We start from the raw sequence: 20,526 nt of genomic DNA, 5'->3' as shown, positions 1-20,526 counted from the left end.
ATGAAAACACACACACACACACACACACACACACACGCACACACACACACACACACACACACACACACACACACACACACACACACACACACATATATATATATATATATATATATATATATATATATATATATATATATATATATATATATATATATATATATATATATATATATATATATATATATTTTATATTGCATAAAATATTTTATTGTTTGCCCTTCGAATTTATGGAGTTGCCTAAAACGAACAGAAAGTATTACCGCTTAACCTGAGACGCGCATTTTCAGAAAGAACAGTTATGATTCGTTTAGCATGTTAACGACAGAAGATATTTTTTTCCACTATATCCCTTGAACTGCCATAAGAGGTCAGTATAATGCCAGTAGCTCACTTGTCCACTTGGTGGCGGTTTTCACTATATAAATTTACTGTGCCCTATGCGACGACCAATGCTTTTGGGAAACATGGCCCACATTCATTCCTGGAACTTTATAAATAAATGCGACTTTTGATGCAAGATCTCAACATAAATAAATAAGTAACTCGCGTGATATTAGGACATGTGTTATTTATTGCCCTTAATTGGTGCATTTACAAGAATATCCAATAAAAAAAAGTGCAGTATAGATTTATCGGATGGCTTTACACATTGAATTTCTTTTAGCAGTATATCTTATGTGTAGACTTTGACAGTTGGCTTCAATCTTTGCTTTACTGAACATGCCGAGAAGTTACGAGACTTCAGAAACAGTATTCAAATGGTTCCTTTACTAATGCCACAATGCATACAGGTTTACATTTCATTGCAAAATTGCCTTTTATATTAGAACGGTTTGTCAGCAGATCGTAAAGTTTATATGGAATAAATGAAGGTAATGCGTTGCCTTTGCAAAGAATAATTCTTAAACTATAAATAAAAAAGACAAAAGCAACGTTATTGCAAAGCACTTTTTACAGTTTCCTTAAAAATGGTAAAGCGTAATGTGCTCACACACTTCGTATAATGCCAGAGACATACAAACGCCACCAAAAGATCATTAAACTCAAGCAAATATGCATATTTATAAATGTGTCAACTGACCATTCTGGAAACAATTTCTCATGTGCTCTTACATTCTGTAAAATAGACATAAATATATATCTACAGTTCTGTTACTTTAGAAATATTTCATTTCATAAAAGAATAACCAAATTCATTGTTTGTTCACTCCGTTCACTGTACCTTTAGTTTAGTTAATCTTTGGCGATTAATGTTTGCTTTTTTGAGAAGTGCAAACGACACCACTGACGCTTACTGATAAAGCCCCCTATGGTTTTACAGATGTCCCCTTTTTCCTGTAAAAGTATTTTCAACTCATTGTAATATAAATATTGTGCATTTGGAAATGTATGCTGAATACTTTCCAAAAATCTACTTCTAAAAAGTTGAAATTCTTTTAAGTGGGTTGTAGAATGCATACTCAGTTTTATAGGTGAAACAAAAAACAAAGGTTGTTGATTTTGTTCCACTTCTACTTGAATACATCGATAAAACAAAATCATGGCAAACAGTTATGCAGTATACTTTCATGATCACAACATAAACCCTAAATCAAGGGCACAATCTCCACAGATACAGTGCTTTTTGTCATACAGTATCAGTATTACCATACTAAGGACCAACAAGCATTTTCTTATGATGTTATATTTATTAGTATTATTAAATACATAATCATTAAAACATTCATGTGTAGAAGATGCAGAGTGTACACAATGGATAGGGGGTGAACTGCTGTAAACCTGGAAAACTACTCACTGCCAACCAGTCAAAGACCTAAAAAAACCAACATTCACACTCTTCCACTTATCAATATGTACCCATGAGTGTTTTTAATATTGAACTGCATCAGCGATGGGCCCATTCCCCCATAATGCCCGTGCATTCTGTGAAGGCCTGTAGCCCGTTAAAGAGCAGATGCTCTTCTTAATTCAAGCTGAGATCTGCAGGTGAATCGGGTTTTCGTTTCGGCAGTTATTCAAGGTTAAGCAGGAGGCTGGGGATCGTCCACAGGTCCATCTGAGGCAGGACGAGAATACAGTAGACCAGGAGCCACGCGGCCAGCAACAAGTAGGTGTCGGACAAGGCCGTCTGACGTGTGTCCTCGGGAATCGTTGCAGGGATAATCATCTTCCTGTTACATAACACGCAACTGTTACGCACCAACACACCCATAAACACACGCCCACACACAACCACACCCACACACAAACAAACACACAGATGCGTTAGAATCAATAATATACTGGCGTCTGAGTCAGGCAGCTCGTTTTTTTATATAGCTGCTTGTTAGTAAACGACGGACATGAGTGCATGCCATCTTCTATTGAAGAAACACTACAGGGACTGAGACGTAGTCTCACAGGCATTAGGCTCGACCTGCCGGTTAAGACAAAAAGATGGCCATTTCAAAAAATGAATGCTGGCTGAACAGTGCTCAGTGAATGATGCAACTGACACAAACTTGTTCACACAAGCAGGCTGGAGAAACGCCTGAAGGCAAACGCCGTCAATGTTCTGTGTGAATTCGCCTCCTCGGTGCCTCGTTTGCATCAACTTTCACTGTGCTGTGAGTGGGGTGGGGGGTGAAGCCTCTGGATTTTCATCACAGGTTTCGGACTGCGGAAGACTAGGGGAGAGAGAGTTAGTGGATTTGCAGTACCTCTCCACCACGTTCCCTGGTGTGATGGCATCCACGTCATCCCTGTTTTCTCTCTGCTGATGAAAGACAAATGTTTGCGCTGAGCAAATATTCACAACGAATGAAATCGGAGGATCAAAACATGCACAGCCTTCGTTAAGGTGATCATTGGAAAATTAAAGTATTTTCAAACTTAATCAGTGTTTGCACAAGTTATGATGAATTGTCCTAGTACACAGGCTAGCACAAACCTCTAATTCCTTTGGCTGCAGTGACTCTTGTGAGCACAAAGCTGTCAAGAGCGTGCTTTCATCTTCAGTGCTGTCACTGGCAACTTGTTCCCTGTTTAAAAATTCCAAGAGTTATAAAAATATTATCATTATATGGTTCTACAGTCAACCCATTCATAGCCTTCATAGCCCAAATACCATCACAAAGTTCAAATATTGTCTAATAGGTTGTTCTCAAGAAGATCAGGAAAGGGGAATCATCTAAGGGAGTAAGCGTTCCACAGAGGGAGTTTAGCAGCACAGCACTGGATTTTAAAAGTAAATATCATTAAATGCATTTAAGGTCATTTCCCTCAAACTCTGCAGGGCACATGTCTGAGATCACGTCTACAGGGCACACGTCTGAGATCACGTCTACAGGGCACACATCTGAGATCACGTCCTCCTGAAAACCCAGTTCTCCGGGTCATGGTACTGCCGGTGTGCCGTAGCTGGCTCTAATAATAGTTCAGTACCTCAGCGCCTCTGTGCTTTCTCTGGCATCGGTGGGCTCTTCATCGCCACTAATGAGCACAGCTGGCAGGTCCGACTCCAACACACCCCAGTCCCCCGGGTGCCGGGCCCATGGCTCAAACGGACTCTGCTCTGGAGACTCCACGGGCCCCTCGCTAACCTTCAAACACAGATGGAGAACAGAGAGGGTATTTAACAGATTATCAAGTTATCGAGTCTGTATATACAAATACAGTCACATGTCCAAGACAGGAAACCAAGGCTTCAGTATCAGCTTGTACAGAACAATTCATATCACCTGCCACACTGCTTGCTAAGCTATATTTAACTTACTTACTATATTTATCCATGTTTATGCTAAATCTTTTTTCCACAGTCATCTGATTGACTTTGGAAGTGATAAGTGACTGGCACGAGAACATGGATAACATGAATATCTGTTAGAAATGTGCTCACTTGCTCCCCATCAACTAATAATCTTTAATTAGAGGAATGTGTGTCAGAGAATCTTGCACCCTACAGCGTGTCTGTAATACTTTTCTACAGGCTCACCTTTGACCTTTGTGCTCTACCTAGTAAAGCAGGAATTCCAAAGTGCACCTTACAATAGGACACTCTTAGCTGAACCATATCCAGGCAGGAGGTCATCCATAGGGGCAGTCATGGCCTGGCGGTTAGGGAACTGGTCTTGTGACCGGAGGGTCGTGGGTTCAATTCCCAGACAGACCATGACTGAGGTGCCCTTGAGCAAGGCACCTAACCCCAACTGCTCCCCAGGCACCAGGGCTAGGGCTGCCCACCGCTCTGGGCACGTGTGATCCACAGCTCCCTAGTAACCACTTGTGTGTGTGTGTGTGTGTGTGTGTGTGTGTGTGTGTGTGTGTGTGTGTGTGTGTGTGTGTTCTGACTGCACAGATGGGTTAAAAGCGGAGGACAAATTTCGATTGGGGTGTAAAAAATCACAATTGACAAAATATGGCACATTTCATAACCTCACATAAGCATTACATACATTCAATATTCTCCTTGTTTCAGTAAGTAATGGCAGTTACCTTTTCCTGTGTGGGAGTCTCACTGTCTGTGAGGGCAGATTGCGATGGTGCTGGCTGTAGAGGCATCACGCTGAGGGACAGGCGTAGCTCTGCGGGGTACCTTTCTGTTCGCTCGCCGTTACCCATAATCCTTTCTGCCCCCTCCCAAGTGGTCTGGCTTCCACTCTGCCCGTCACAGGGCTGGTGGGGCAAGCTGTGCTCCCAGCTGTCACCGAGGTCTGGCCGCGAGGCAGGACTGGCAGGCGTCGGTGGAGTGAAGGAATGCCCGTCTTGCTCATGGAACTTGGCGTCATGGTCGGGATCGCCCGACGCCCTGATGACATCGGTTATGGGGGCATCGCCACAAGGTATCGCTGATATGGGCATGTCATCCTTGATCTCAGTGAACTTTAATTGCTCTAAGGCCTCAGGACCACTGCTGTGATTCGGACTGCAGGAAACGTCTTCTTCCATCACGGTCTCCAGCGCGCAGAACTGACCCTCCAGCTCGCTCTGCAGGTTATTGACTTTCATATAATCTTGTATGCTTTCAGTCACGCTTGTTTCAAGAGAATGCACAGTTCCTTTCAGCTCCTCCTCAAGCTCTTCCCCCAGAGGGGCACTTACATCACCCAGACTTGGTTCTTCATCGTATGTAATGTCTTCACCTACTTCCCAAATTTCGCTCACCTGATTAAGAGGACTTGACTCCAACTTGAAGGTCCCATCCCCATCGTCTCCAGTAACTTCAGTAGAGTTCAGCTCACCCAGACAGCCATCTGTCTGAGGGTTGTCTCGGGGCAAATCCTTCACTGTCGGATCTTCATATATGACTAAATCCTTGTCAAATCCTTCTTGTTGGACCTCGTCCACATGTAAATCTGCCCCAGAATCTCTTGCTTCGGACTGTCCACTATTTGTCGAAGTCTGCGGAAGTTCTAAACTGGTAGAGACCTGGTCTGCTTCAGGGTTTGGCCCAGTACTGTGGTCTTCTGATTCCAGAACAAGCTCCTTTTGGTCAATGTCTACTTGCAACGGCCAAGCCATTTCCTGATATTCCCTAACATGTGCGTCTTCATGCTCTCCAGTGTCACCATCCTCCTTTTTGACGTCGCAGCTGAAGACATTGAGCACCTCGGCCCCCTCTGCTTCCTCACCGTGAGGCATTTCTTCAGACAGGTCAACGTCCTCTTCACTTTCTGAAATGGAAATCCTCTCATACTTCAGAACAGGACATTCAGCATCGTCCTCGAAAAAGGCCATCTGGTCCGATTCAGTGGAGATCTGAGCAGCTTCAGTTTTGGTTGACTCCAAACCATCTGTAGAACATTCGGACGGGCTCCTCACAGTGTTTTCAATGCCACCAATTGGTTCGTCAGTGTGAGTGGTTATCAGACTCTTGCTAACTTCTTCTGGTTGTGTTGCACTGATGTCCTTTTGACCAGGATAGTACCCAGAGTCACTATCTCCACATGAAGTGTCAAGAGATGCTGGTTTGACGAGTTCTGGACTCTGCGTAGGTGAGGGTTGTGTTTGCTGTGCATTTGAATCACTAGTTAAATCCTCAACAGTAATATGATCAGCAGACGTCTGTTCCTTAAGATCTAAAATGTACCTGTAGGCATCCTCCTCCTCAGACATCAGTGTTGATTTGGCCTGAAAACTGTCCACCGAGCTGAGAGAGAAGTTTCCCTCATCTACAAACAGCTCTGTGTCCACCTGGTCTTGGGAGACCCTCTCCAACAGCAGTGGTGACTCCTGGTCTGAGGTCAGCTCACCAGAGTAAGCGGAGTACCTCTGCTCACTAGACGCAGCACTTTCACTCAGAGAGATGTCACTGCAAGACTGCGGAAGCTCACTAGGCATCTCGCTCCATGAATCTGGAGAGTCCATCACGGAATCGATCAGGGAGGGTTGAGGAGAACTGGAGGTGGAAGACACTGGGTCTTTGTTCAGGGCCAGGGGGTGACAGAGAGGCCGACTGTCCGTGGTACTGGGACTCGAACCCACGGAGGATTCCTCACTATCCCAGGGCCTGTCCTCCGTTATCCGTGGTTGAGCGGGAGAGCGGACCTGCTCTTGACCTTCAGCCACTGAGGAAATGAAGATCTTAGGTGGAGGCTGAACCCAATCCCTCTTCACCACACAGAACTTTTCTTTCCTTTGAACTCCGTTTCTATATGGTGGCTCGTTCATCCGTGCATTGACCTTACTCCGGAAGTCCGAAGGATCATCCTTTAGGAAATGACAATCAAATGGGACATAATTCGGACATCAGGATAAACCTGTGACTATATTTCCATGACAGTGTAACACCAAGAGAGAGACATTCATTTACCTCCTCGATTCCCGGAAAGTGCTCCAAAAACTGGGACACGTATGTCATTATAGACTGTTCATCTGGGGAATTCAGGGTCACATCTGAGGAGACATGTTTAATTTTACTATTTTCACTAACCCAAATGTGTTCACTCTTGGAAGAGCTCGAAACATTCCTATGAAAGCATAATAGAATATCACACAGATGCTGGCTTCTGAAATCCAGTGGAAGACCACGTTACCTTCAGGCTCCAGGAGCCGTGGGATTCCCAGGCTGTAGTGTGCTGTTCGGAAAGCCTCCTCAATGTTCTCTCTGGAGGATCTGAGTAAGGCTCTTCTCATGTCCACCAGACTAGAGTCAATAGATTTAATAACTGCAAGAAAAGCCAGGCCACTTGTCCAGCTTTTGCCAAAATCCTGGACTGCCACTCCATATCTAGAAAACGAGAAAAATAAGCATCGAGTTCAGCACTAGACACAACATTTAAGCTTTCTGGTGTAAACGTAGAAGTCTGATCTGTCAGCCCAGACAGCACATCTGCCTTCTAGCACTCATAAATTATTCACAAAAGGCCCTCATAATACTGAAAAGCTCTTACTTTCTGGTGCGTCTCTGGACCCACTGTAAGAGTGTCTTTATAGCTTTCCCATGATCCCTGGCGGCAGCGGAAGGCTTCTTCTCATCTGATGGAGTGCTAGAATGTGAAGTGTCTGAATCCAAGCTGGTTGGGATGGATGATAAGCTGGAAAGGGATGGGAACTGTTTCCTTATGTTCCCTGTCAGCTCTTTAATCTGAAAAATACACAGCCATATTTAAAACACTTCATGAAAAATACTATGTCTCTCAGAGACAACACAGCTCTTTTGCTGCTCTTTATCTGTATATTATCCAAGGAAGGTTTTGTGCTGTGAAAACACAATGGTCCTCTCTAAAAATCAGGTAGACAAGGAGCACTAAATATATCCATGCAGTTTCTCAGAATTTTGCTAAACTAGATTAGACCTGTGACCAAGTGTCATGTTACTGTTGAGCGCCTCAGATAGCTTGAACAGCTTCAAGAAAATTTTTGCTCTTATTGTTGGAATTACAGTGTCTTCATTTTTTTTCATTCTTTTACCAGAGCTCATCCATGATTATAGCATTGCTTAGGCCTTTTATGTAGCCTACATTTTGGCACTACGTTCTACATTTTTTTCCTCATTATTGCTTCTCGGTTGAATGCCAAGGAAGAGACAACAGATGAGATACAACAAAGAAAAAAGGCATAGCAGTCAAAGACAAATAGATGGAAATAACACAATGGAAGATAACCAAGAACAGACTGATGAGCAGAGAGATACACACTGACATTTTTACCTGGAAAAAGAGAATGATATTCCAGATCAAGCCAAGAACTATAGATGAATTGCCATCAGCGATGTCCGCAGCGTCAATGCTAACCAGCTTTACCTGTAACAGAAAAGATGTCCGCCGCAGACTGACATACCTGCCAATAGCCTTCAACAAAAGCTTTTATAACTCTGATTTTTTACATTTATTCTTTTGTGAATTCACGTGACTCAAAACAGTACTTACATTTCTTTCCTCCAGGAAAGTCAACACCTTCGCTATGTTATTAAGCCTGAAAATGCGATGTGAAGATGGCTTGAATCCATGCAGCTGAAAAGTCACAGGAGGTCACACATTATTTTCCCTGGAACTGAAGATGCATAGATAATAAGGGGTTTTTCAAAGGAAGCCCTTTCGTTTCCACGATCAGATTAAATTTTAAGCACCAGCTCTCAAGTCAAATTATGTAAATACCATGTACAAGCCGCCATCTTCCAGAAACCAGAGAATATCTCCAATCAACTGAGCACACACATGGGACCAGCCCTACCCGGTTCCAAATCATTATGTTTCCTTTAAAGTTTCAACAGGCCTGTCTTTCAAGAGTGCACACTTTACCAGCAAGTGCCACCAGACTGCCGGCCTCACTGTTAAGAATGCCTTGGCATACAGACAGCATATCAATGTAGTAGCCTCCTGTATGGGTGTCTGTCAGACCCATCATCCACATTCTGGGTGTAAGTCATGACACAATACCTTATTTGTAAAGCATCAATATAACTTCGCTGTGGTCTTTGAATAATGGCACATACACATAACCAGAAGTAAAAGATAAATTCTTTCAACTGATTAAACACACAGCTGAGAGCTACCATCACAAAACTGTCTGCATTAGCTCACTTTTGAATAAATGCCAGATAGCGTACATCATTAGCTAATGGCTAAAAACAGAATGTCTATGAACAAGTTTATCACATTTTGGTTTCCTTTATATACTGTGACTGTAACCAACCAATTGTAGGACCACTTACCTTTTATTTTACCAGTTAAGCAGTTAACAGTTTGGCTACAATGCTTGGCTGTCTGAATAAGTATCTCTGGAGAGGTGTAGCCAGCATGTCTGTGGTACTACGTACTATGGTTCTTCCTGTGTCTCTTCAATTTGGGGAAGTTCTAAATGACTGTATTTTGTTACAAGATAGCAATGATGTTGTGATATAATACACAGAAGGGAATACTATTTACCACATCTACAGAGGATGATAGAGTTTTACATGTTGGTGTTACTCCAAAAGAGTCATACCAGCCTGCATCCCGACAGCTCCTCCAACAGGGCCATGAGAATCCTCCCATCCCGGATGTCACGGAAGAGGTCACGTACCTCCAGTGGAGGATTACACTACAGACAGAAGAAAACTTACTTACTCAAGCCCAACAAAAGCTGTGTGAAGGCCATTTTCATTATTTCTGACAAATATAACCTCCAACCCTAAATTTGTATTGAGAGGTGCAGAAATAAAGAAGCTGTTTCAAAGAGTGAATCTAAATGTCATTAGAGCAACACATTTTTTTTTGATTTCCCAGAACCAGAAGGCGTCGGGGACATTGAATGACAGCTGGGCGGCCAGTGGTCAACTTTTCCACCAAAACAATGTAGACAAATGCGTAATTGTTAATTAGTGGGTCGCTGTTCTGATAGAAAGCCAAACTCTGGGTGGCAGAATAGAGAGTCATTGTACAGCAAAACAAAGGGTTCATCACTGGCTGTTTTCAGTCAGTCCGAAGCTGCATGGGTGACGGTGTTATCATCTGCAGGCTGTCTGAAACACTAGAAGGCCGCAAACATCAGAGTCTGCAAAAATAAAGGGGGCGGGGCTTTAACGAGCGGACCCAATGTGTGGCGCGGCAAGAGACGCGGGATGCAAACGCAAACGTCTCACGAAAGTGAGATACAGACAAAGGGTCGAGTTAAGAAGGAAATTCCAAAGAGTATTTGAGGATGGGGGTGGTGTGTGTGTGTGTGTGTGTGTGTATATGTGTGTGTGATGGGGTAGAGAGACCAAAGAAAGTGATGCGCTAACGAATATAAACCCTCATCTTACATAAGTAAACAGCAAATCTCTCAACACATCAGACACTGTGGCAACACTTAGTCTGATCAGAATTTACACCTCATACAAGATTAATGTCAACTCCGTCTAAATTATTTATCATTCAGGTAAGAAAGTGACACATTCATTTCCTGTTTATTATGGACCGCTGCCATAGAGACTGGTTTGGTCAGGAGATACAAGCCTGTATGTGTACACTTCCAAGTGTGCAGATACCCACCCCACCCACCCACTCTCAGGCTGTGAGATCTGCTGGGTCATACTTAACCTGCACGAACCTTCTCTAAATGGAGATTCATCCATCTGGTAAAGGTCCTCTTCTGAACGACTTCCCTCTCAACTGGAGAAAAAACAGAAAAAGACAATTTGTATCATTAAAGGAAAACGAACGCCTAAAGGGAAGCTAGACGTCGAGCAGAGAGCACCTCTCCTGTCTGTTGTTCCTCATCTCATACAGAGCCTGGAGGCAACCCACACTAGTACACACACCATGGCAACAGAGAGAGAAAATAGCAAACAGTCATCTCAGACTGGGCAAGGACTACAAGTTCTGTTTTTCTGCCACTGCTTCCCAGTCAGGTGGCGGGCAGTTAGTGAAAAACTTTTCTATAAATGCAAAAAAAAATAAAGATGAACAGTACATACAGGTCAATGCACCATAGCGACATACAAAATATAAGCAAAGCTTTTAAGACACGTGGTCTACCACGGAACGAGAGCAGGTGTCTCTGGCCTGCAGAGATACTGTGTGTGATGCCGCTCTGTGATTGGCTTCTGCTTGAAATAAAGACCTCTGGCAAAGCTCAGAGATGGAAGCCCGAGAGAATGTGTCCAATTATACGATCCCTTTTCCATGGTTTGGGCTTTTCTTGATGGAGTGTCCTGACACTAGAGGTTTCTTCTCCTCTGCTCTTAGAGGTCCCTCATTGGCATTCTGACCATGTAAATAAATAAGTGTTGGCGAACGGCACCGACCTGAGGGGCAGACCACTTCGCACGGGGCTTACTTCATTCATTATTCAACACAAAACCCCAAAGAGGTTCCATTTACTCAAATCAATAACTGTTGTCCTAGTGACATGATGGAATAACGACTTGAGAGTCTAGCAGGAAGTCTAGGCTCACAGCCATATACACATTAAATCACGCAAACACAACAGCACACAAACACAACAGCACACATTCACTACAGTGCACACTCCAGTGTCTAGTGATGTCCACTTGGAAAACCTAGACACTTGTGACTAAGAGGCTGAACATAAAAGTTGGGCAGAGCTTTATTTAATAAGTTATTTATTTGAAAAAAAAAACAATCTATCAATAATAAAACAAGAATAAGTCTTCTTAATATTAAAAAATCATTCACATTTGGTTTAAATTAGGTACAATTATCTATTTGTTTTCTCTTACAAATCTCGTTGCTTTAAAAGTGAACAAATCAATAATAACTCTAGAACACCTCATACTGTCTCTGGGTTGCTCATACATTTTGAACACATGTATGGAACTCTAAACTATCAGAAAACCTGTTGGACCATACCAAGTAAAAATGATACATGTAGTGTCCAAGCAGATACATTCAGGAAGGTTTAACTGGATTCAGACTTCAAATCCATATCAAATATACAATAGGCTACACAGGCTCATAAGCCCAGGCATACAGTATTACTCAATGGTTATTGAACTGAATTATTCAACGTTCTCCTTAAAGACTGCTCCATAAAACCCTGTAACTTCTGTCCAGAATTCTGCTGTCAGACCTGATGGAATAGTCTGGTCTCGTGCAAACCGTGGAATATACTCTGTTCTCTGTGCGGAATGGCACTGTAGTTACGAAGGGCCGCTTTTAACGCTCAGAAAAAAGGCCACTGCCCGGCTGTGACGGAGAACTTCAAGTCCTTTAGAGTGTCGCCCAGGCCCGTGCCGACGTCTGTAGAAGGCTGACTACGCCCAGCCCGGTTCATAACAACATTGTTTGCTGGTACAGTGAACTTGTTTGGCTAAGCTCATCAGTTTCTCCTTTTCTCCCACGTGAGAAAACAGCACTCCACGATTCAAACTCCACTGTACAGCCTACAACACACAGAGTCACAGAAGCAAATAAGGTTAAGAGACAGGGGCCCGCACGTCTGAGGCCTGTAGCGATTTGCATGATTAGACTAACAAAACCTCCATGTGGAACGTATATCAGCACTTTGCCTCCGTTCATGCGACCTCTTTCCTGAGCGGTGACGACACGGCACTAATTTTTAGCTTTGCTGACTCAAACACAGGAGCCACGACACTTAGCAATGTGAAATCGGTGTAAGCACTTAAGTAAGCACTTTAAGTCTCGTCTGCCTCCCACAACTGTTTTCATGTGCACATGCAAATGACACTTTTTTTAGGACTGAATGAAATATATATTTTTACTGAATCGGCTATAGAAAACGGAAGATTAAACAGCCTGGTACATCTTTAACATACAAATACACAGAGTGCTCTCCACAGTCAAATCCATTCTTGAGCTCAAAAGAAAATTATCGTATGTAATGTCACATAATAAAGTATATACGGTATATAATTATGAGTAATATTTGAAGCTGTTATATTAAACACAACCTCGAGAGTACCATATTCCATCAGAGATGGATAATATGAAGGCCATTAGTCCTTCCATGGTCAGATGGCAGGGGAAACCATGAGCAAAATGAGTTTCACCTCACTGGATGGCCATTAATGGCCTGCTGAAGAATCGCAAGTGTCCGTCCCTGTAGACTAAGCTTCCCACACACCCCGGAACTCCAGGCCACAGACACTGCGAGCGGTTTTGATGGTAGCAGACGACGACGCTCTTTGATCCGGTATCTTGGTAACTTCTCTCTGAAGTATGCTTAGGTCCTCGGATTTAGATACGCTGTTGCACGGCAACAAAGGCATTCGACGCGGCGCAGCAAAATGTAGCTATCATTAACCGCATATTAATCCAGCACCAGAGAAACTGGTCTGGTCTCCCAGGAGGGTCTGAGCTGATGAACAGCAAACTTCATGACTGGAAGGCACTTTTTAATTATTACTTTACAATAAATTTTCAATTAGTTTTTTAATATTACAATGTTCCTCAGTAGTACCCCAAAATCTAGCTGCATTAGTCTCTGGTAAGGAAATATATAATGCCTCAAGCTCAAAGTATTTCAAAACAGAACATTAACTACAATCACCTAGCTATCGAGTGTTTTTAATAAGGTCTAAAGTGCAATAGAGGATGGGAGTTTAATTTGAACTGTGTTTCCCGTGGGATACTGTACATATAAAGGTATCTCAATACAGCAACCATATGAAGTTAAAACGGTCCTTTTCCAGAGTGAGTCTAATGTGTTCTTTATAGTGTGGTAATTACATAGAGATAATTGTGGAATTATTTAATCTGCTGTTGTGCCACAAATTGTTTAGAAATTATATGTGCAAGTTATAATTCTACTGTCCTTTCAGTGCATTCAGACACATAACCCATAATCTCATAATTAAGACATCTATAGCTTGTGATTCAATTGTCAATATTGATAAAAGTGGCCATTTTTTCAACTTAAGGTTTGGAAACCTCTTTGTTTCAAGATAGCACCGGTCCCTGGCAGAACTTTAAAGAATGACTGTGACACCACAAAAAAGGCTTCTGGACCTCACTCAAAAAAGTGAAACTAAGTTATGAAACCGAAGACCAGATATTCCACAAATGTTTACATATTACATAATATTGAGGCTCAGCCTTTGCTGTAATGATAACTTGGTGAACATCAACACTTGTACATCAGCAAAGAACATGGAGGACATTGGTTTCCATCATAATAAGGCTCTGTTCAGCATGCTGAAGCCTCATTATGTTTATGTTTGACTAACTGGAAGAAAATCACTGATTTAAATGTTAAAATGCCCGTTCCACAAAAAGACGAACCAAACTCCTGTGCTGCAAGCTGTCCAGTTAATGAGGCCATCTGGTCATGGACAAAGCATAACACACTTCCTCCTTAAACCAAACTGGCTATGATCTGAACCACATTTATTTATCCTGATCCTACACAGCTGAATATGGCCCCTGTGATTATTCCCCTCACATGCTAAATCCCATAATACACTGCAGTGTTTCCATTCAGAGAATGAGACATAGTAGTTATGGCACAGTGTCATGCTATGCCATTTAAACTTTCAATACAGCCATTGTGAGCATGTCAGTGTTTTCACTGGCCCAAGCCAGGACTTTAAAATGGAGCTGCTCTCCACTTCAACCGTGTATATATTACGAATAAGGAAAGTGTACTCAAGACAGGCTACAAAAATGACGTAATCCCCAAGAATACACAAGAAAGCAAGAATGGCGGATATATAGCCAGCAGCTAAAACACCTAATAAGAACACAAACGTGGTTTAGGTTTAGCTCTTGTACTAAACCATAATAATAAATCAGCTGTTAATCTGCCGTTTAATCTGACATTTTCTGAGGCTAAAGGTCTTCGGAGAGTAACCCAGTATTGGCAAGCACCAGAATACCACTTCACCCACTACACAGGCCAAGGGAAATCGCACTCGAAGACCAAATAAACTCCCCAGCTGTAAAGCCTCAGCGTTGCACGGGGTGAGCAGAGATTCCTTGTGCATAGGCAGGAGGATTTGAAAGAGTATATATAAAAAAAAGATAAATTGAGTGTGCTGAGAGTTCAAGAGTGGGAGTCTGTGTGTGAGAGGAAGAGAGAGAGAGACAAAAGACAGAAAGAGATCAAGAGAGAACAAGACAGCGCAGAAGAGAGAATGAGAGGACACAGAAATCACGGGTGTTTTTAGCAATATAGTCTCTGACATATAACATGACAGACCTATAACAATCACTTTAATCATAGGCCAAATGTCAGAGCAGTAAGTAAGATGAAAAATGATTAAACTTACTACTGCATTTAAATATCGACCATGCTGATTATCTAATGTAGAGATGGCCATACAGAATAATGTTAAATAAAGCCTCGTCTGTATGTCTATAATTGAGCTATTTAGGATGCTTTTAGCATGTCTGTATCCAACATCAATTAGCTTCCTGTGCAGTCTCTTCAAACCTAACACAGTATGCATCATATCAACAGTATGTGTGGCACTGTCTGAGGAAGAACTACATTCAAATCTCTTTAATCTAGTCATTTTATCTGAGGTTCAAACCAAATATTCAGAGAAAATGTTTCTTTACAGGGATGCACAAGAAAATATGATTGTTAGGATGAATACTGACATACTGAATACTGTTGTGTTACCCGCTACTAGGATACATGTATTATCGTGACAACAATCTTGCAATGTATTTATACAGATGTAACAACAAAATGCAGAGTCGGAATCATCCCAACCAGCAACCTGCACTTTTTCAGCCCTGCTAGCATTCAGGCTTGACTGTGTCCTCTGCCAGCCCGTAGAAACACCTGCATCTAATAACGCTTGATGTCCTCATAACCCCGAAATAAGGAACGACTTCAGTGTTTCTCTTCAATTGTAATAGCCAGTCTAAGATTCAACCTGGGCTACAGAATTAGTTCATCTAGTGTAAAGGTTTATTCTGTTCATTTGTTTTTGCCAATGGCATTTAAAATATCATCTTAAACTGAATTCAAAGCAGTACTACTTTATACCATCATCTTTAATAATAACATAATTTTGCTTTATTACCCTATATTTGTGCAGTAATATACTATAATATACACCAGGCCATCCCGATTGCTGTTACTCAACATTATCCTGGTCATAGCTGCAAACCAGAATCCAGGTCTGTCTGCTGCTGCCGTGACGACATCCATCCCTGCTCCGGTGAGGAGGCGGAGGGCGAAGGCACCGGGCGGAGGCAGGGAGGGGAGGGGCTTCCGCGGTTGCCGCGGGTTACATAACAGCTCGGCTGCAGAGGCCGGCTCCACCGGCCAGCTGTCTTCACAGCGCACGCGGGCCGCGGGAGGCGCTCGCCACGGACCCTGCTGGCTATATATAGGCCCGGCGACACGGCGCCTTTCTGAGGATGCGCTCCTGATGCTAAAAGCACTGTGGAACGCAGAAGGGCTACCCCAGTCATCCCTGACGGCCCATGACGATGCAGACAGTCGTATCCCTCACCACCACCACCCCCGAACGCCCCTCATACCCCCCCCCCACCCCCCCCCCCACCCCCCCCCCCCCCGCCGGGCCACCTCAGCTGACTCCTCAGTATGCAGCTGAATGTATAGCATTAGAGTAACACAGAAAGAATACCTGGTGTTTCTGCCATACATCAGCGCTAAGCAACCATGCACAACCTCGTAGCTCTGAGGTATTTATGTCTCTGTTCAGCAAGACAAGCAATTAAACAGCAATCTCCAGAGAGAGCAGGAGCCTTACTAGAAGCACTGGATCAGCTAATAGATTAGTTTACGCAGTAGGGTAATGCCATGTTGATCTTTTGCAAGGAACTGTAGAGCACAGGAACCCCCGTGTTACTCAAGAGTTCGGCGCTCTAGTGGTCATTTCACAATGGTTAAACAACCGCAAGGCACTTCGGGGCGGCGGAAATGGAAATTGATTTTCCTAAGTGTTAGTTCAGGTGCTTGTGGAGCAAGGATAGTATCACAGCTCAGTATCGACAGAGAACAGGAGACTTGTGGGGGATGGAGAAGATGGAGGCATTACCCCAGTCTCCATCCTTCACACCAGAATCTCCCAGCGCATACTGCGTGGTAGCCCATGCTCTCTCCACGCTGGCTTTGGCCTTGTGTGTGTGTGTGTGTGTGTGTGTGTGTGTGTGTGTGTATCAAGCAAGGCTTCAGAGCTGCCTGGGCAGACGTGCGGCTACGGAGGCAAACGCTGCCACCGGCCTGAGCCCAGACGCACAGATTCTCAGGTGAATCAACAAACCGATTGGCCAGAAATGGGAGGCTGGGGGGCGGTGACGACGCAGAGCCGTTCGCCCGTTCTCACCCACGCCGCACCACTCCGACTCCAGCAGGTCGGCGTCGCCTGGATACAGATGAGTTTTTAGCTCCGAGCCTGAAGAATGAGTGTGTCCTTTTTCAGATGCATCACGCCACACAGTGAAATATGGAGTGGAGTGAAACAGATAATGTGTCTGTGCAGGAATGTGTAATGTAACAGTACCACACGGGTAAACGCCCAAGCTCTTTGATAGGCTATTGGTGTTTCATGGAGGGTCAATTCAGAACATTGCTCTCTGTAACCCACATCCGTGGAGTCAGAATGCCACAGTGGGGTCCTCGAGAATGTGCGATGTGCGCTGAAATTCCAGCTCTCCAATGCAGAGGGCAATGCTCCTTCGGTGAAGTGAGCCGGTTATGTAATCTGCTGCGAGGCATCGCTTTCTGTAGCATTTCATCCGTGTTCTAATTTCTCCACATCATGGGTGGGTGATCCATCTCTGAAGAATCGGCTCCATGGTGATTAAGCGCTGCTGTAGGCTCCACGCCAGCTGCAACCTGAGACTGATTTCTATAGAACTACTATAAGTTACAAGTTCAACGCTGTACCGCAGAGCTCTGGTCACCTCCTGAGATCCATTATGTTGATTGCCAGCCAGAATACTAACTATGATAAGCCAATAATGGCTTCTGATTAACTACGACTGCATGTACAGTAGAACACATTAAGAGATTTCCAGGGAATAACGTCGAATATCTAACTTAAATCACCAGATGATTGCGATGGCTCATCATATTACACTATTGAAAACAGTTATTTGGGCTGGAAAGATGTATTCTTGCTTATGCGCCACTAAGAAAACTCCCTGCAGTGTCACAGGTGAACGTGGAGATGTAAGTGCACTGGAACCAGTAAAACCCTGTTGCTCTCCACCTGTGTCAACTTTCCTTTCAGGCCTACGGTGTCACGGGGGAGGAAATTCATTTTAACACCAAATATATCAGGCTTCCATATTTCAGTATACAGATAACTTCGCAGGGAATCTGAGTCCAAACGAGCGTGTACGGTTCGTCGGACGTTTGGTTCCGAGAATCTCGGGCTGCAGATATTCCCAACACGACACAGTACAACCACTAGTTCACATTTACGTGCATTATGTATTTATTAATCTGGGTTTTGCATCAATATTTTTTGCGGGATCTGTGAATCTAAGCTAAACCCAAACCCAAAAAACCAGAACCGTCCACCTCATGCACGTGAATGAGAAGCACAACGCATAATTTGTTGCAGCCACTCAGCTGAACACCGCAGCGAAAAATTCCTCCAACTTTGTCCACCGATCTGCTACATATTCGTGTAGACCGCAGTGCACAGCCTCCGCGTACCGGTCCGCACGACCGGTACCGTCACCTACCTTGAAGATTCTGCACTCGGATGTCGCTGATCTGACCGATGAACTCCTCACGTTCAAACCAGTCTTCCCACTCCTGTCCAGCCATTACCTTCGGGACGGCGGGTTTCGGAACCTCGTTGGGGAATAACGAACCTCCCGTCCCGTCGTACGGGTCGCTTTTCTTTAGTAAAGACTCTGTTTTGGGCGGACCCAGGCGCCAGCATGAGTGCGGTCCCGACTAAAACGCCGCTTTCTGCATCGTTATCGCCGAGTAGCCGAAGTTTCCTGGTTCCGTGGAGGGAGCTCGGTGGATCTGGGGATGTTGCACCTGGTTAATGTGTTTTTTTTGGATCTCTGCACACGCCCACTGCCCGTGTACAGTACCAGCTGGGCAGTCTCGGCGAGGAAAGGGCAGTCAGGCTGGGGAATGATATTAGACAGGCTATGAACGGTCGTTAGTCTGCGTATATGCTTCCACAACTTCATTCAATACCGTGCATAGGAAGGTGGGGGTCCATTTGAGGGGAAAACTTGACTGCGCATGCGCTCATTTATGTAGCTCCCATTTGTTTAGAGTGAGTTGTAATTGATACGTGGTCGGCACCTCACGAGCAGCCTGGGATGATAATAAGTCCAAACAAACACCGAGAACGAGAGAAATTGTTATCTCTGACCAGTTATTAATATCGTGTTGTCAGGGTCAATTGCTGAGGCACAAATCAAGATCAGTTTGTCTTGTTCTTTTGAAGAAGTCTAATCTCGAAATGTTGAAACTGGAGACCACAGACCCACGTAAAGTACTTCTGCGATAATGAAAACATGTGACTGCAAAAACGTTTTAGATTGCATTAAACGGTTTAAGCACCATTGTGTTTCAGTGCACGTCATTACTAGACATTATTGTGTTGTATAATTGAAATAATAATGTTATTTAAGTGGCAATTTCGATTCCATAATCTAAACATGCTTTATACATGAAGGCTTATGTGACACTCATAGACACACATTACTACATTACAAAACAGTAATATGCATAAAGATCTAAAAATATTTTTAAAAGCCCTAATAGGCCAACCTAAACAAGTAAAAATGCCTAATGACTGGAATTTTACCACAGGCCTTCCAATCTGAAACTTCAAAACTAAAAACAACATTTCTGGAGGTGTGGTGGTCAGTCAGCTAATGTTGCAGTGAGCTAATCTAGAAGGTTTGAAATCACATACTTGTTTCTCAGTGTCATCTAAAATGTCTAATTTTAACTTTCAAGTAACTTCAACGATATGCACTTTTAGAGATGCTATTTCTATATGACACAAATTACCAGAAGTAAGGGTGATACCAATCTCCCTGACATTGGTTTTTAGACAAAGTCTATCTACAATAAAATTGCCAACCTTATTTTTAAGGATATTTAGTAACAAACATTTCCTTTAATCCAGGCTTTTCATCTTAATGAAAGCTAACATTATGTTTGTAAATTATATGCCTGTCACACTATGGCAGCCCCCTGCAGCCCGGCCGCCCGTGTCAACAGTGGCGGTATTTCATGTTGTCTTATTGTGATGTTGTGTTCATCTCTCTCAGGTGGGCGTGGCCCATTAGGGAACCCAACACCTGAGGGTCGTTTGTTTATATGTTTTGTCTTTGGACCAGTTGATTGCTATTGTATCCTTAATTTGGATTAGTTCACGGGTTTTACGTTTGTGCACTTTATCCATTAAATCCTCCATTTTCCTTGAGACATGATGGCTTCCTTCTTTTTTAGCACTGCCTCTGCTGTCAATGCCCAAGTTGAAGCATATAAAGGGATAACAACAAAGCCCCAGAGAGAATCTTCTTAACCCCATATTAATGTTTAAGGCTCTTTAAAAATCATTAATGGGCCATTTCTAAAAGTCAGAAAAAGGCAAGATACTGTTTGTTTAAACTGACTGTTTCTCAAGTCTGTTCATGGTTAGACAGTGTCAAGTGTTGTGCCCAAGGCTAACAGTACCAAAAGAGAAACACA

At 43.3% G+C, this 20,526-nt stretch overlaps 1 protein-coding gene across 2 annotated transcripts; it reads right to left on the bottom strand.

Annotated features, from left to right (window-relative positions):
• Nucleotides 1-554: 554 nt before the first annotated feature.
• On the bottom strand, nt 555-19,022 carry clmna (calmin a). Of its 2 annotated transcripts, none has more exons than XM_076978091.1 (13): nt 18,540-19,022; nt 10,495-10,556; nt 9,409-9,504; nt 8,352-8,435; nt 8,133-8,225; nt 7,374-7,567; nt 7,017-7,210; nt 6,794-6,876; nt 4,477-6,690; nt 3,427-3,584; nt 2,933-3,023; nt 2,703-2,758; nt 555-2,192 (listed from the first exon to the last, which is right to left on the bottom strand). In XM_076978091.1, exons 1-13 carry the CDS (start codon nt 18,622-18,624, stop codon nt 2,015-2,017), a joined length of 3,588 nt encoding a protein of 1,195 aa, XP_076834206.1. In that variant the 5' UTR covers nt 18,625-19,022; the 3' UTR covers nt 555-2,014. The 2 variants fall into 2 exon arrangements, with proteins under 2 accessions (XP_076834206.1, XP_076834207.1); XM_076978092.1 differs by having other exon boundaries at nt 2,703-2,755.
• Nucleotides 19,023-20,526: the final 1,504 nt, after the last annotated feature.

The sequence above is a fragment of the Brachyhypopomus gauderio genome, chromosome 17 (assembly GCF_052324685.1).
Source record: "Brachyhypopomus gauderio isolate BG-103 chromosome 17, BGAUD_0.2, whole genome shotgun sequence".
NCBI classification, from domain to species: domain Eukaryota; kingdom Metazoa; phylum Chordata; class Actinopteri; order Gymnotiformes; family Hypopomidae; genus Brachyhypopomus; species Brachyhypopomus gauderio.
The sequence above is the reverse complement of the archived record's forward strand: the minus strand, read 5'-3'. Positions and strand labels throughout refer to the sequence as shown.